The sequence below is a fragment of the Podarcis vaucheri genome (genome assembly GCF_965113315.1).
Source record: "Podarcis vaucheri genome assembly, chromosome: 14".
NCBI classification, from domain to species: domain Eukaryota; kingdom Metazoa; phylum Chordata; class Lepidosauria; order Squamata; family Lacertidae; genus Podarcis; species Podarcis vaucheri.
The window spans coordinates 6,112,523-6,128,096 of NC_138752.1; the positions used below are offsets into that span (position 1 = coordinate 6,112,523).

Here is a 15,574-nt window from a genome sequence, read left to right on the forward strand (position 1 = left end):
GGGAAGGAAAAACATAGAAGGGACAAGGAGCACCGAGAGGGGTGTGTGGAGAAGCAGCTGGCTAAGAATGCAGGAGAGGGATTTTACCGGAGGGAGGAAAGGAAGGCAAAAGTTCCCCCCACGCACCCACCCAAGCCAGCCAGCTCTCTCTCTCTCCCCCACCTGCATGTTGCAGCCCCGGAGCACGAGAGGAATTAGAAGGAAGGACGCTCTGCTTTCCCCTCTGCTTGCCTGGAGGGGAGGAGTTTTCTCTGCTCTTTGTTCCGTTTGAGCAAACACAGTAACAAACAGAAGCGGGTGGGCAGTAAGACCCTGAGGCAGAATGCAGGAAAGCAGCAGCTTCCTCTTTTCAAGGCTTCCCTTCTCCGGACGATTGATATTTGCCTGATTTTTGCCTTCACTCGCACCTCTCGGCTCCATGGACCACACATTCGCTCAATAACACGCACAGACATTTCCCCTTACTTTTTAGGAGAAAAAATCTGCGTGTTATAGAGCGAAAATTATGGTATTCAAATCCCTGGAGGTCTCATCAAGGTGGTCGGTAGGATGTGGCAGGTTCCGCTTGCTCTGCATCTTATGGCTGCTGGCCCATCCTCCGTGGCCAAGAGCCTGCCAGACTCTGCACCAACCTTGCCTTGTCCTGAGGGGTCTGCAGATGGGGCCAGCTCCAGCCACCCTTCTCTCTGTACAGCATTAGGTCCTTCCACCATGACAGATGCCTTGAGAATAAAAACATTCATGCTGCTTTCATGCATATTTAGCTGCTTCTGCTCCAGAACAAATCTAAGCAACATCAGGAAGTTCTGTGTCATAGGACCTCTGCTCTGTCAAATGTAGTAGAAGAATGGAGCTCAGAAGCATGTAATCTCAAATCTAGCTGCAGGAAAGCACTGGAGCAGGAAGACAGAAGTGTTTTCAAGTGGCTTCCAGAAACGCTAAACTTTTAAAGGTAGCTGCTACCACCAGAAGTGCAACACACTCTGCCACAATACAAGATTTAAATGCTACAGCCAGTAATACTAAGGATGGTACCAACAAGCTTACAGAGAAAGAACAGCAACCCCAACCCCCCCCCCCCCGCATGTCTATCCCCTTCCCACAGCACCCTACAATCAAGGCTCAGGCTGTATTCAGACACCAAGGGTGGGTGGACTAGGAGTGATTGGGCACCTTGTTCGTGAGGCTTTGTTAATCTCTAATTGGCCCATTTTACCTAAACCTGCACACATGGAACAATCCCCCCCCCCCAACCAGGATTTCAGGCCATGGGTTTGACAAGATTGAAAACGATGGCTTAACCAGCCTCCGGCCTCAGCAGTAAGGCTGCTTAAACTTATTTGTAAATGGTAAAGCTAAGGCTTTGCCCAGAGCTTCTCATTTTCAAGAAGCAAAATATTTCAAATACTATCCTTTAGTAAGGTACAGTGGAATTCTTACTGATGCACAAACACAAAACCAGCCGTAACTTACAGGTATTTTAACACCATCAGTTTTAGATCTCCTAAACTGTATAGAAGGCAAATTGTAACAAGGTGTGATTTATTCCAGATGTTTAAATTTGGTTACAAAAAATGCTGAAAATGACCAAAAACATTTTCTCTTGGCCTGTGAATGCCATTCTGGCTCAGTGCATCATTTTCATTTGGGGGGGGGGGCAGCAGCAGGTTGCTTCACCCTGAAGTCTTAATCAGTGTCTGGCCAAGAACAGCAAATCATTGTTGGCCAAGAAAACACACTGCAGTGAGGGGACCACTTCTGGCTCCTGTGCATAAGGAGATGTGCAACATTTCCAAGGCATTGAAATGCTGTGGAGCAGAAACAAGAAAGGAAGCTGCCTCCTGGCCCTCTTGGGCTTTCACTTACCCTGGTAAGCCCAAGCAGCACAGTGAGAAGGACAGCTAGAAAGAATGGATGGACTTGCAAGACTGCCAGACTTGCAAAGTAATGGCCTTGGTAATGCCATTATGACTCCTGCTTTTTGGTTTTGTAAAAGGACTTTTTTTTTTACAATATCTTTATTATGTACAAGAATATGGAATATTTGTAAGAGCAACTCTAAAGCATTCACCTTAAAAAGACCTCCAGAAGGCCACATCCAAAAACGGCATATTTTCTTCCATGTAATGATTGGGCAATGCTCACATCAGCTGCCTGGCTTCACCCAGCAAAGGCGCTGCAAAGTCTTTAATGCTGCTGGAGTTCAGCTGAGGGATAGTGCTGATCCTCAGGAATTTGCTGCTAGAATATTTGTTCTTGACAGCCTGTCAGAGGTGTGAGGCGGGAGAAGGTTAGGTTGGAGAGAATATGTTTACCTTGCTGCAGGAATTAAGCTGCTGGTTTTGTTCCTGAGAAAGTCATCACTTACACTTGACTACTTGTAGGAGAATGTCAAATTCTCTCAACATCTATTGGTTTTACTTTTATTTTTGATGGCAAAGAAACCAAGATCTCCCAGCACCCTGCTGCTCTACTTTCTTTGGCCTAAGGGAAAAGGTTTGTGCTCATCTGATTCCAGCATCCCAAAACAGAGCACCCAGAAAGGCAGCCTTTGCAAACATGGTGCGCTCCAGGTGTGTTGGCTCGGGCTCATTGGACCCTTAGCCTAAAACATCTGGAGGCCAACAGCTTGGTGCAGTAAGGTATTGATGCAAGCGCTCCTTGCTTGTGTTATTGAAAAGGCAATCAGAAAAGGAAAGAACAGTAACATTCAGGCTATGCAGGCTCAAGTGTCAGATGTTTCAAGCTAAAAGGGGCTTCCAGCAAAGGAAGGACACCAATACCCAGGAGTAGGAGGTGTGTAATTTTTTGCCCTTGTTTTCTATATTCCTCTTGTGAGCATGCAGAACAGCTTTTCCAGAGAGCTGCTGCCAGTCAGTGTAGACAATAACGAACTAGGCAGGCTAATTTGGTCTAAATATATAAAGCAGCTCCTTGGAACTTCAACTGTCCCCCCATGATCACTGATGGTGGGGTGGCAGCAGTGGTGGTAGAGGGGTTCTAACCCCCAATATTGAAGGCAAATAGAGCCAGGACCCAAATCTCAAAGCGTCTGAATTTGCCTTATTTTAAGAGTGTGGCAGTTTCCATTCCAGGCTCCCTCCCCTCTTGCCCTGTTCTCTTTCCTGGGGTGAACACACCCACCCATGCCCCACAGTAGTTGCCTGTAACAGGAACATTAAGCCTAATAGCAGCCAAGGCTGCTAAAATAGGAGCAGATACTTACAAGGTGTTTTGTTAGATTCCTGTTGACTCTGACAACATTCTTGGCCATGTGCTCCATAACAGGGGTAAGACCCTCCTCTTCATATCCAGTATAATAGCACAGCTTGGGGTTCTACAAAGGAGAGGCGGCGGCGGCTGTCAAAGCCTGTCCCAAGAGCACTGTAAACCCCCACCTGCCAGGGCCACCCGTAGCAGCTAGGCAGGACCCAGCAAATCCTTTTGAGCTGTCAGTGGACCTCACAAGCAGACTTGCTCAAACATTTGTGAGTCAGTAACTCGTCTGTAGGTTTGCAGGACTGCTTTAAAAGCATCTTAGAGCAAATCGGTTTCTGACTAGGTTATGATGCCGGTAAGGCCTGAAAGCACCTGTGGCCAGCACCTTGCTCATGCTAAGAAGGTCCGGGTCAGTGCCTGGAGGAGGCAAGGAATGCCAGGTATTCTCTTCACAGACTCTCCGCAGGGGCCTCTAGTCCAGTTACTTGGGGGGAGGATGTGGTCTCTGCCCCCTTCCATACTGCTTTCACTCAGCCAAGACTCACCCACTGGCCTTCTGAGAAGACCTTCCGAGACAGGCAAATTGCTGCAGCTGCAACCTCTGAAGGATTATAATGCACCATATTGTAGTCCAAAAGGGTCAGTTCCATCAGGTACTTTGCTAGCAGGTACGATTCAGCAGATGCCTGGCAAAACAGGAAGAGCACTTGCTTGAATGCAGCCGGCCTCTAGTTTTAATGCCTACCCAGAGAAGCTTGTGTATCTTTGATTTTACTGGAACTTGTAACTAGATCTAGAGCAACCCCCACAACCCTGATACTCTCTCCAGGGTTCTGGACTACAATTCCCATCAATTGTGGTCCAAAATATCTGGAGGACGCCAGGTTGGCAGGGTGGCGGCTTAAGTCAAAGGAGAGTTCTTCTCTCCCTAGCTGCTGTGCCCCTCTTCATGACTAGGTGCACTTGCCTTCTCTAAGAGCCCATGCTTCAGTCCTGGATCATCATAGGCACAAGTACAGTCAGCTCTTATTCATCCTGTGGGTCCCTTTTCTTTCATCTAGCCTCTCCCTTAATAGCTGCTTTGTCTATGCTCATTTAGCCACTTGCCAGAGGCCTTGAACCCGTGTTCCTCCCCAGCACCTTGCACACTTGTGTACTTAAAGGGCAGAAACAAAAAATGGCTTTCATGGGAGCAGAGGGCTTGCACAAATTAGTGCATTCACCTCTGGAATCTACACATAGCACCAGGAGACTCTTATTTGGCTTGCACATACCCCCTCCCCTCATTACCAGATACTGTAGTGCCCAAATCAAGTGATGCCATGGTTGGATCCCAGACCTTCCCGCTCACTCCAACACACAGGTGGACACTCCTTTCAGAAGAGGCTGGTCAGCACCCCCGCCCCTCAACCATACTCAACATCCTATTACCAGGCTACCCAAGCTCAAGGTACTGGCAGATGGACCTACATCAGAAACTTTGGCTATTCGTCTCAGGAAGTGGAGTGGTAGTGGTCTTCCTAAGGCAAAGTTAAGCTCCTTAAGGATCTTCTGCTCCGTTGCCCGGATCTGAGTCGGTGTGTATGCTCGGTCGGTCATGTAGACAAAATCCAAAATACTTGGTGGATAGATCTCTTCATATTTTGCAGCCAGAAGCATTGCAGTAACACCGACCAACTGGAGTTCCTTGCGGGAGACAGGCTGAGCCTAGTTTGACACACACAATACTGGTTGTATTACACAAATGTTGAGACACAAATGTTGAGATATTGAGACACTGCCTTGCTCCTCACTTTTGCACAAAAACAGCTCTCGGGAACTGACAAAGAGGTTTCTTAAGAGAGCCTTCTTTATAGTTCTCAATAGTTTGGGATTCAAGTGTGATGGTGTTTTGGAATCAAGATAGACGGAGGCCCCCCTGCCCTCTGCAAAATCAGCTGCACCATGGTCTCAGAGGGCTGTGTTCTGCTACCTACAGCTTCCCAGAGATACAACTCCTAGGAGCACTTTGGAGAAGCAAACACCTCACGTTTTAAAATGGGGGATGCTTCCAGAGTATGTCAACCACCTAGTTGAAGCTAAGTTGGTTTGAGTCTGATCAGTGCCTAGAGGGTCATCATGCACACGTGTGACACTTTGAGTTTCATGTAGGAAGGGGGGGGGATATAAGCATAAGGGAACCAAAGTTTGGCTGACTGGAATGTAGTGAGTGCCAACAACAAATTCCCAGTATACCTTAATTCAAAGCATGGGGAAGATTCCAGTCACTGCTTTTAAGCCCATGCTTAAACTTCCCTAGTTGACAGTGTCCACTGTTTCAATATCAATCTCCCACCCCCAGTGTGATGATGCCTTCCGTGCCCTGATAGGAGTTGTGGTCCAAAACATCTGGAAAACACCACACTGCAGAAGGCTACTCCGCAGCTCAGTCTATGCAACTAGGAACCCCACATCCATCCACCAAGCCCCCACCCAGCAAAAGCGGCATCTCAGAGGTCAAAACAGGAGTTTCATGCACAGCTCCACCATTCAAGCTTCATATGTGCTATAAATGCCAAGCTTACTTGCAAGAAGCGATCTATGATGGCCACACACATGTAGAGAGTGTCCTGCATAAGTTGGAACTTTGCATGGAGCTGGATCAGCCAGTCAACAAGAATGGCCCGCATCCGCCCACTGATCTCTGTGCCATCAAGGTAGAAGGGAAAGACACGCTGCTGGACCTGTTGGAGAGGGTCAACTAGTTCAGAGGCTTGTCCCATGTTTAGATAGCTGGCAAGGGGGGAGCAGCTAGAAGGGAGTCAGACCCAAAATGCATTTGTCAGGGTTCAGGTTCCAAGGACTCCAGGGGCATGCCTGCTTAGTTGTTAGCAGAATGGCAGCTCCAAGTAGGTATGTGGTTCTAGGAAGAACTCATTATGCAGTAGATTCATTAGTAAAAATTTACGAAGGCAAAAATAAGCTTGACAGTTCAATACCAGATCCCTGGAATGGAAATCTTTACAATCTAGTTGCAGCAAAATAGAACAGTAAAAAACTTAAGCATACTATATACACTAAGCAAGTAAAAATCAATTCAGAAAGAGTGTGAAGGAACAGCAGAGAGAGTGAAAGCAAGAGTAACATGAGATCCTGTTGGACTGCATTCACAGGCAGACCTTGAAACACAACGAGCTCATTCCAGCTGCATGTGTGTTCCCTTGAAAATCTTCCAGACACTCTGGAAAATGCTAGAACATTTCCGCTCAGAAACGCCATGATAGCTGACAGGATTCCCCATCCAACAGTAGCAGCCCAAACACCACACACCAAGTGGGTAGGAGGAGGTTTCGCTGCCAGGCATAAATACCTCCAGTTGCCTCAGGTACTGGTAGATATCCTTCACGTAGTCACTGCACATCTGGGGGTCCTCCCTGTCTCCAGCATCAATATCTTCTATATTTCCCCGCAGCATTTCAGAAAAGGCTTGGCACAATTCCACTTCCATAGAGAATGAATTAGGATCCTAGTTTAAGAAGCAACCCCCCCCGACACACCCCAGTTGAAATTATTTTTAACTGGTACTTTGTTTGATTTTCTTGATATTTCACCCTGCCCCTTTTCGTATTAATATTGTTAACCACCTGGTGACAATTTGGTAGAAAGGAAGGATGCAAGTTTAATAAATAACATCTAAGAAAAAAAGATAGCAGAAGTGAAGCCACAACACCAAATGGGAGATTTGTAGGCCCAATGCTCTTGTAACATGCCACAGAAAGAGAGGATGGGAGAGGGTGTTCTGATCACTTCCTGCTCATGGTCCCTTGCATGCTTGCACTCACTCAACATTTGCCAAGCACCTGGCCTTTGCTTTCTTCCAAATAATTATCTGGCAAGATGGGTTATACTTGCTCAAGGGCACACAGGTCAACATCAAGTCTTAAGAAGAGACTGAACCCACATGTGTCTTTCACCAAATGAGGATAGAAAAACTTGCAACAGCCACATTCCAAGAGAAGTGATATCGCTTGAATCTCACTTAGGAAGAATAAGCCTCCCCCATGCCCTCTTCATCCCCTGTCCTGCAAAGCAATGCTGGTGAAACCAAGGTACTTGAAACTTTAGGGAAGAAGAAAGCAACTGAATCCATTCACCTGTAGCACCAGACACCTGAAAAGGTCGAAGGATTAAACTAGGACCAAGCAGATTCCAGCAGCACCAGCAGAGCCGGCTAGTCTTCCTCCACTTTGGTTCAAACATGCTTGTCAAAAATAGTAATTATTAATTGGGTTGGGAGAGCCAAGTTAGATGAACTGTAGCACCACAGTTGGCCGTGAGAACATGAGGAAATGTTTGGGTATCAAACACTGAATTTGTTGTACTGAAGACAATTAATGAATGTTCACAAACAGACCTCTTTACTAAACATCTGTAAACTACACTGCAACTTGTGGAGGTAGGAAGCAGAAAAGGGGAGAACATTTAGAGAGGTAGCCAGTGCTGTGGTGGAAAGAGTCAGGAAGAGATTTTTTTTTTGGCTTCTAAAAATCCCCAGGCAACACCAGCCACTCCCCGCTAGACAAAACAAAATAAAAGCAGTAAGCCACCAATATGTGGTCTTCGCCATGGGACCACATCCAACCAGTGCTATATCAGCTTCACTGGCTCCCGGTGGAGTACAGGGTCAGGTTTAAGGTGCTGGTCCTAACCTTTAAAGCCCTATACAACCTGGGACCCTCATACCTACGGGACTGCCTCTCCTTTTCGGTCCTGGCTCCAGTCTGGTGGAATGCTCTGTTGCAAGAGACCAGGGCCCTGCGGGACTTGACATCTTTCTGCATGGCCTTCAGGATGGAACTGTTCCACCAGGCCTTTAGTTGGGGCTCAGTCTGACCCAGTGGTGGAGCTTCATGCTCCGGTACCAGGGGGCGGACAGCAGGTGGGGGCGGGGCTGGCGCATGTCCCGGGGGTGTTGCGTGCTGCCCGTAGGGGTGTGGCACCCAGCGTGGGGGCAGCTGCAATGGCACCCCGCCAGGATCGCGCTGCTGTGGGCGATGCGCTCCTCCCACACGCCTCTTCCTCTGCCAGTGGTCTGACCCTCTCCTTTTACAAGACCCTGCATATAAGCGGCCTAACTCTTTTGACCGGCTCATACAAATAGCTGAGCCTGGTGAGTACTTAAGGTTCCCAACCCCTATAGTTATAGCTATAGTTTGCGGGCAGTCATCTGATCTTATTTTGATTTTAATCCGATTTTAAGCTGTATTTCAGTTGTTTGCTGAATTTTATGTCTTAATGTATTATATATTTTGATGTTAGCCGTCCTGAGCCCAGTTCTGGGTGGGAAGGGCGGGATATAAATAAAACTTCTTCTTCTTATGTTAATTAAAAGTTCTCACTTCCAAAAACCACTGATAACCTGATAAGGCCTTCAGCTGCTACTTAGGAATTCTCTGTTTCCTGATGAGGGAAGGCAAGGGCAGAAATGCAAGAGGCAACGCCCCCCACAGCTAAAGGGCTAAAGTTACCTTGAATCCTTTGGGTCTTTGGGTCACCATCCTGTTGCTGATTTCTTGCAGAGGTCCCCGTGGACCATTCAACAGGCTGCGGGTCTTGCCATGATCTACTATCATGTCTTTCTTCAGGTGGTTTAGCATCTAGAAAGTGAGGACCAGGCATTACTTCTTCAAGGGGCAGTGCCCGCTCCCAAAACCCACTGATTAAGACTTAGCCACTATGTGGGCCAGCATACTAGATTCTAAATAAGGCCCAGAACATTCTGCAAGGTCATCCACAATCGAGACTCTGCAAGCTAAATTATGTAGTTGTAGGCACTGCATGTCTTACTGCTTAAGCAACACTACCAAAATACTGTGAAGATTTTTGCAAGTTGAGCCATGGAAAAGGTGGGACATCAGACAGGATGACAAATAAGCAAATAGCTTACATGCCGGTTACGCTCCAGGGGCCACACCTAAAGCCAAAATCACATATAGTCAAAACCCATTCGGTTCAATGGTGGGTGGGATTGCCAAAGTCATTTTTTCACAGAACCCCACCCCCTTTCCTCCTGTTTATATTATTACTGTATTTAAGTGTCACACACACAAAGCTGAAGTTAAATGTGTGTAAATTGTGGGGTTACTGTACGCACTCACATGGATTTTGATTGTCATTTCCCACACACTTCCAAGCATATATGTATAGCCTTAGAGCTTTGATGCCAATAGGAATGAATTCTGTACCAGCTGGTAAAGCTTATGTTTTATCCACCCCTGGGATGGAATAAGAGAATTGTACAGTTTGAAGGCGTCCCCAAGGTCACTGAGTCCAACCCTGTCTAATGGAATCACAGCGAAACTGGCACAGGAAAGGCTGGTGCTGCCATAACAGCATAATGACTGGACACAGAGACACAAAGACAGTTAATAATAAATTCATGACAAAGATAACTGGTGTGCAACACACACACACAGCTGTTCTGTCAGGGGGTTAGTGCATTTTTCTTACCTGCTCTATGTCCACAAGGGGCATCAATCCATCCCACCTGGACTTGGAAAAGAGATAGAAACTGTTCCACTAAGAAAAAAACCCTATGCCAACGCTAAGGCTGAGGTTCAAAGAAGAACCAGAGAATTAAAGAACACCTGGTGGATAAAAAAAGCTCAAGAGATCCAGCAGTTAGCCGGCACTCATGATGCACAGAATTTCTTTAAAGCCACAAAGACCATCTATGGGCCAATAAATCATGGCATATGCCCCCTATGCTCAACAGACGGTACCACACTTCTAAAAGATAAAGAAGCTATTGCACTGCACTGGAAAGAACGTTACCAGCATCTTCTTAACCGCAACTCCCCCATCCTTTCTCAAATCCCACAAAAACAAATTAAAGATGAGCTTGCAGTACCTCCAAATCTGGGAGAGTTGTGTACAGCTATTAACCAAATGAAAAACAACAAAGCCAGAAGACCTAATGGGATACCTGCTGAAGTCTTCAAAGTGGGTGGAATCAAACTTACACAACTTCACAAGCTCATTGGAAAAATCTGGGAGAGAAAGGAGATCCCAGCAGACTTTAGGGATGCCAAAATTATCAATCTCTTTAAAAAAAAGACAACAGAACAGATTGCAGAAACTATCGAGGTATCTATTAGCTGCAGCCAGCAAAATTCTTGCAAGGATCTTAGCAAACCATCTCTTAACAATATCCAAGGCTACCCTTCCTGAATCCCAAAATGTTTTTAGACCTTCTGGGGGACAGTGGACATGATTTTCACTGCTTGACAGCTTCAAGAAAAATGCAGAGAGCAAAACCAACCCGTTTATGGCATTTATTGACCTTACTAAGGACTTTGACACTGTAAATCGTAATGCCCTGTGGACTGTCCTTCTGAAAATTGGATGCCCAGATAAATTTGTGAACATCGTTCAGCTCCTGCATGACACTATGACAACAACAATTTCAGATAACAATGGTTCTCAAAGTGAACCATTAATAGTGGGATCAGGTGTTAAACAGGGTTGTGTTATTGCCCCAACTCTATTCATTATTTTCATTGCCATGATCCTACACATGGTCAAAGGGAAACTCCCCACCAGAGTAGAAATCATATATCAAACAGATGGAAAGCTCTTTACTCTGAGTAGGCTGAAAGCAAAGAGTAAAGTTACTGTAACTTCCATCTTAGAGCTTCAGTATGATGATGACACTGTAGTGTGTGCACACTCAGAGGATGACCTCCAAGCCATCCTAAATATCTTCACAGAAGCTTACGAAAAGCTTGGCCTATGGCTCAACATCCCAAAAAACCAAAGTGCTGCACCAACAAGTACAAAATAACCCCTCTGCAGCACCACAAATCCAACTCAATGGTGTAGCATTGGAAAGTGTTGATCACTTTTCCTACCTGGGCAGTTATCTTTCCACAAGGGCCGACATTGATGCCAAAATCCAGCATTGCCTGAGCTCTGTGAGTGCAGCTTTCTCCCAATTGAAGTGCAGAGTGTACGAGAACCGGGACATTTGCAGGGAAACCAAAATGCTTGTTTACAAAGCTATTGTACTACCAACTTTACTGTACACTTGTGAAACATGGACCACTTAAAAATGCCATCTCCAACTCCTTGAAAGATTTCATAAGTGGTTTCTGAAAAAATTTACACTTCACTTGGGAAAACAGATGAACTAATGCCAGTGTACTGGAAGAAGCAAAGATCATCAGTGTTGAAGCAATGATTCTTCAACATCAACTTCATTGGATTAGTCATGTTGTTCAGATGCCTGATTATTGCCTTCCAAAGCAACTACTCTATTCCAAACTTAGAAATGGAAAGTGTAATGCTGGTAGTCAACAAAAGAGCATTAAAGATTCTCTCAAGGCAAATCTTTAAAAAATGCAGAATAAGCACAGGTGACTGATAAACACTGGCCTGAGAGCGCTTCAACTGGAGAACAGCCATTATCAAAGACATCCTGGACTTGAACTCTGGATGAAAGGGAGAAACAAGCTCAGAGGAAGGCAAACCCTCACTGTGATCAACTCCTGCCCGGAAACCTATGCCCCCCCCCCCCAAGGATGTGTGGATCCAGAATTGGCCTCCAGTCACTTACGGTCTCACTGTTAAAACCGTGTTCATGGAAGACAATCTTACTTTGCTATGAGGGATCGCCGGAGGAGGAGAGAACAGTGGAAACCAAGTTTTACTCAGAGTAGACCCACTTCAATTTATGAGCATGACTAAGCTGGGTCCTCTAATTTTAATGCCTCTATTTTGAGAAAGACTTTGCAGCAGAGCACCATTGGAATCATTTATAAGCAGCTAGATATTACAGAAGGCCCCAGGGGTTAACAACGAAAATGCCACTAGCGGGCACAGAGAAAGTGCAGCCAGTCCTAGATGGAAACTTGACTTTCTGCGAAAGTCTGCCAAATGGAAATTTCTCTACACCCAACAACAATACGTGACCAGCGCCGGTAGCTCTTCAAGGGGCAGCGCGTTCCGAAGGCACAAAAACGACAGTCAGGCCAAGGGCGGCTTCTTGGCCCAGCAGGCGCCGGAACCACCCCTCGCTCCGCCTTTAACCCCCAACGAAGCTTTCCCCCTAGACCCCAAACCTGGCCGTGGGGGGGGGCAACAAGAAGCCCCGCGGCGGGTCAGTCTCGGAGCACCCAAGCGACCCTCGGACCAAGATACGCGTCACGGACCTCATGCACACGTGCAGCTGGAGCCGCGCACGAGTGGAGGACAAGCCCAAGAAGGAGGAAAGCCGGTTCGTCACACGTTGCCACTAAGCCAGTGGCGGGGAGTTTCACAGGCCACGACTCAACAGACCCCTTCGTAGCTGCGCCGCCATGGCCAGCACAGCCGCCTCCTCGCGCTTTTTCAAGGCCGCCGCCGCAGCCTCGCCCTTCTGAGGGGATCCTAGCGGCGTCGCCATTGGCTCTTCGCGTCGAGCCCGCCTCGCACAATTGGCTGCCACTCTCTTGCGCCCGCCCCTTATGCTTGTGTTGCCAAGGCGACTGCGGCCTTCAGCTGCGGGCTCCGACGCCCGAGAAGGGCGAGAGGCGACACATTCTCTCAGGGGCCGCTAAAAGCGCGCAAGGCGACATGGGAGTTGTAGTCCTGCTTAGGGAGAGGGGAGCATCTTTAGCAGTTCTTGCAAGTCGTGGGTTCGAAACCTGCCGTTTTCTTTGCGCGGAAAGTAAACAGTGGCTGCTTACAAAGATCAGTAATGAGACAGCCCCTGTCTTCAGCTTTCGAGACTCAAAGACAAAACACAAATAAAACGGGGACTGAGAGGGAGGAGGGGAAAAGTAAACCCGGGCACTTGTTACAAAGTTCTTCTAACGATCAGCTGGAATGGAAACGGTTGAAAGGAGAGAAGTCCACAGCTGCTGGTCTCTCAGATGAGTTGATGGAGAGGCCCTGCAGCCCCATCTCAGACCCTTTACAGTAACCTCATGCACACTGGAACATAGCTGTCAACTTTTTCCCTTTTCTTGGGAGGAATCCTATTCGGAATAAGGGAAATTCCCTTTAAAAAGGGGGAAAGTTGACAGCTACGCACTGGAATGACCCACGAGAATTGCCCTGCTGGGTTCCTCTGTTACTCGCTTGCAAGTGATGCTTGGTCTGCCCCACAATAGCGATAGTGACCTGGTATTTGGGCCATGAACAATTATTTTAGGGTGTGGTGTGGTCCCATGGATAAAATTGCTGTTACTTTTTACATTTTATTTGATTCTGAGATTTTTCCGTTCTTCTGACATATGGTTGTCTTCTTTCTGCTGTTTGCTGCACTCTGGTCCAGAGGAAGAGCGGGGTACAAAACATTGAATGAATATCCAGTCCAATGTGGGATTACTTTTAATGGGTTATGAAACAGATTCCTCTAATGAGATAGGTCTACTAATGACGGAATTTATTTCTGGATGCAGTCAGAAACTTCTCAAGTGCAGCTACCTGACAAAATGCAAACTGGTTTGTAAGGCCATCTGCTAGGAAAAGCTGTGCTTCTAACAGTTTCAAACCATCTGATATTCTAATAATTTAGAAAGTTGTGATACAGTTGAAAACCTCAACTACGCCCTTCATGCAGCAGTTCTGCTTTTATTCTTAAATAGCCCATGTAAAGATTGACATCTTTTGTCAGATTACTTGTTTAAACAGAAAGGAATTATATTCACAGAAAGCAAAAACAAAAAGCAATTTTATCACTCTTATTATTTTTACTGCATACAAATAATAGTTTTGAGCAAGTTTTTAAAAAGGGATTCAATGCAGACTATGGAGTGTTATGTTCCAGCTCAGTGACTATACTTTGAAATGTATGGTGATGGATCCAGGCTAGTTAACTCTGTGTTTTGATTATCTTACTGCATGCCTAGCTGTAACTTTCAAAACACAACTGCTTCTGCACACCCACTTTTGACAATAATATGCCAGGAAATGCAACCAGCTTCTCTACTGCTCCTTTACCCACCCATGGGAGACAGGGGTGCCCAGGATATTGGTGGTGGCAGGTAAGGGAGCCTAGAAGACAAAGGCAAGGGTCCTTGAAGGACAACGTGCCAGACCTGCCTTCAGGCTTACACCCCAAAGACAAAACCTTCAGCTGATCTCCCTCAACCCCGCATTATGACCTCACAGGTTAGTAATGTCAGCCTTTCATCTTTTATGTCTATCATTTTAGTGTGAGGATTGCAACATCCCTCTAGGATGAAGAACAGACTTCTTCAAAAGGTGGTGCACTCTCCTTCATTGGAGGCAGTGGAGTGCAGTAAAATTTATGGGAGTATCGGGCCTCCCTAAGCCAGTCAAGAGCTTCCCAGGCTTTGGGAAGGAGGTGCCAGGGAACATTTAAGGAACTAATTTAGTCCCCTAGTCCACTAACTGGACGTTATTAAAGAGCAGTTGGATGGCCATCTGTCAGGGATTCTTTAGCTGTAATTCCTGAATTGCAGGAAGTTGATGAAAGCCCTTTCAATTCTATGCGTCTGTGAGGAAAGCCTGGATATCACTGTCCCTTAGCAAAAAAAACCCTACCCAAGTTATATGAATCTCTAGACCGGGGGTCGGCAACCTGCGGCTCCAGAGCCGCATGCGGCTCTTTAAAGCCTTTGCTGCGGCTCCGGGGCGGTGGCGAGGGGAGGAGGTGAGGAGCGGAGGCGAGGGGCGGAGGCGAGGGGCGGAGGTGAGCAGCCTGCCGCCCGGCGGGCGGGGCGCCCTAAAGCAGAGCGCCCCCCTCGCCAGGCAGACATCCGCAGCGTGGGGAGCCTTGCCGGACTTCCCGGCAAGGCTCCCGACGCTGCGGATAGCAGCCTGCCGCCCGGCGGGCGAAGCGCCCTAAAGCAGAGCGCCCCCCTCGCCAGGCAGACATCCGCAGCGTGGGGAGCCTTGCCGGACTTCCCGGCAAGGCTCCCGACGCTGCGGATAGCAGCCTGCCGCCCCGCAGGGGGGGGGGCGCCCTGATGCAGAGCGCCCCTGGCGCGGGGCAGACATCGGCCAGCCCCACAAGCTCGGGGGACAGCAGGGAGGCGCAGCGCCGCCATCCCGCTGTTCCTCAACCTGGTTCGGTTTCCCCGACCTGCTTTTGGGGGGGAAATAAAGGGAAATTTTTCCCCTTTATTTCCCCCCCAAAAAACTAGGTGCGTCCTATGGGACGGAGCGTCCTATGGGGCGAAAAATACGGTATTTTTATAATGACGAATGCCTCGTTATTAATTATTATTTACATCAGGCACTGATTATGATTTATGGTACACTGGGGCCCTGATTAATTTTCTATGACATTTTGGGGCATTGATTATTGGGCATAGCAAGTCGCGGTCGCGTGGAATTTGTGCTTTGTGACCGTTTGAAGTGGGGTTTT

The 15,574-nt window shown here is 47.3% G+C and overlaps 1 protein-coding gene across 5 annotated transcripts; it reads right to left on the reverse strand.

Annotated features, from left to right (window-relative positions):
* Positions 1-515: 515 nt before the first annotated feature.
* On the reverse strand, positions 516-12,649 carry CCNB2 (cyclin B2). 5 transcript variants are annotated; one of them, XR_014213427.1, is made up of 9 exons: positions 11,109-11,756; positions 8,727-8,855; positions 6,569-6,724; positions 5,784-5,942; positions 4,690-4,926; positions 3,765-3,905; positions 3,227-3,337; positions 2,072-2,264; positions 516-722 (listed from the first exon to the last, which is right to left on the reverse strand). XR_014213427.1 is itself a non-coding variant. In XM_082198757.1 (9 exons), exons 3-9 carry the CDS (start codon positions 8,853-8,855, stop codon positions 2,142-2,144), a joined length of 1,056 nt encoding a protein of 351 aa, XP_082054883.1. In that variant the 5' UTR covers positions 10,184-10,247; positions 12,408-12,649; the 3' UTR covers positions 2,048-2,141. The 5 variants fall into 5 exon arrangements, 3 of the variants coding, with proteins under 3 accessions (XP_082054883.1, XP_082054882.1, XP_082054884.1); XR_014213428.1 differs by having other exon boundaries at positions 516-822; XM_082198757.1 differs by lacking the exons at positions 516-722; positions 11,109-11,756 and adding exons at positions 10,184-10,247; positions 12,408-12,649 and having other exon boundaries at positions 2,048-2,264.
* Positions 12,650-15,574: the final 2,925 nt, after the last annotated feature.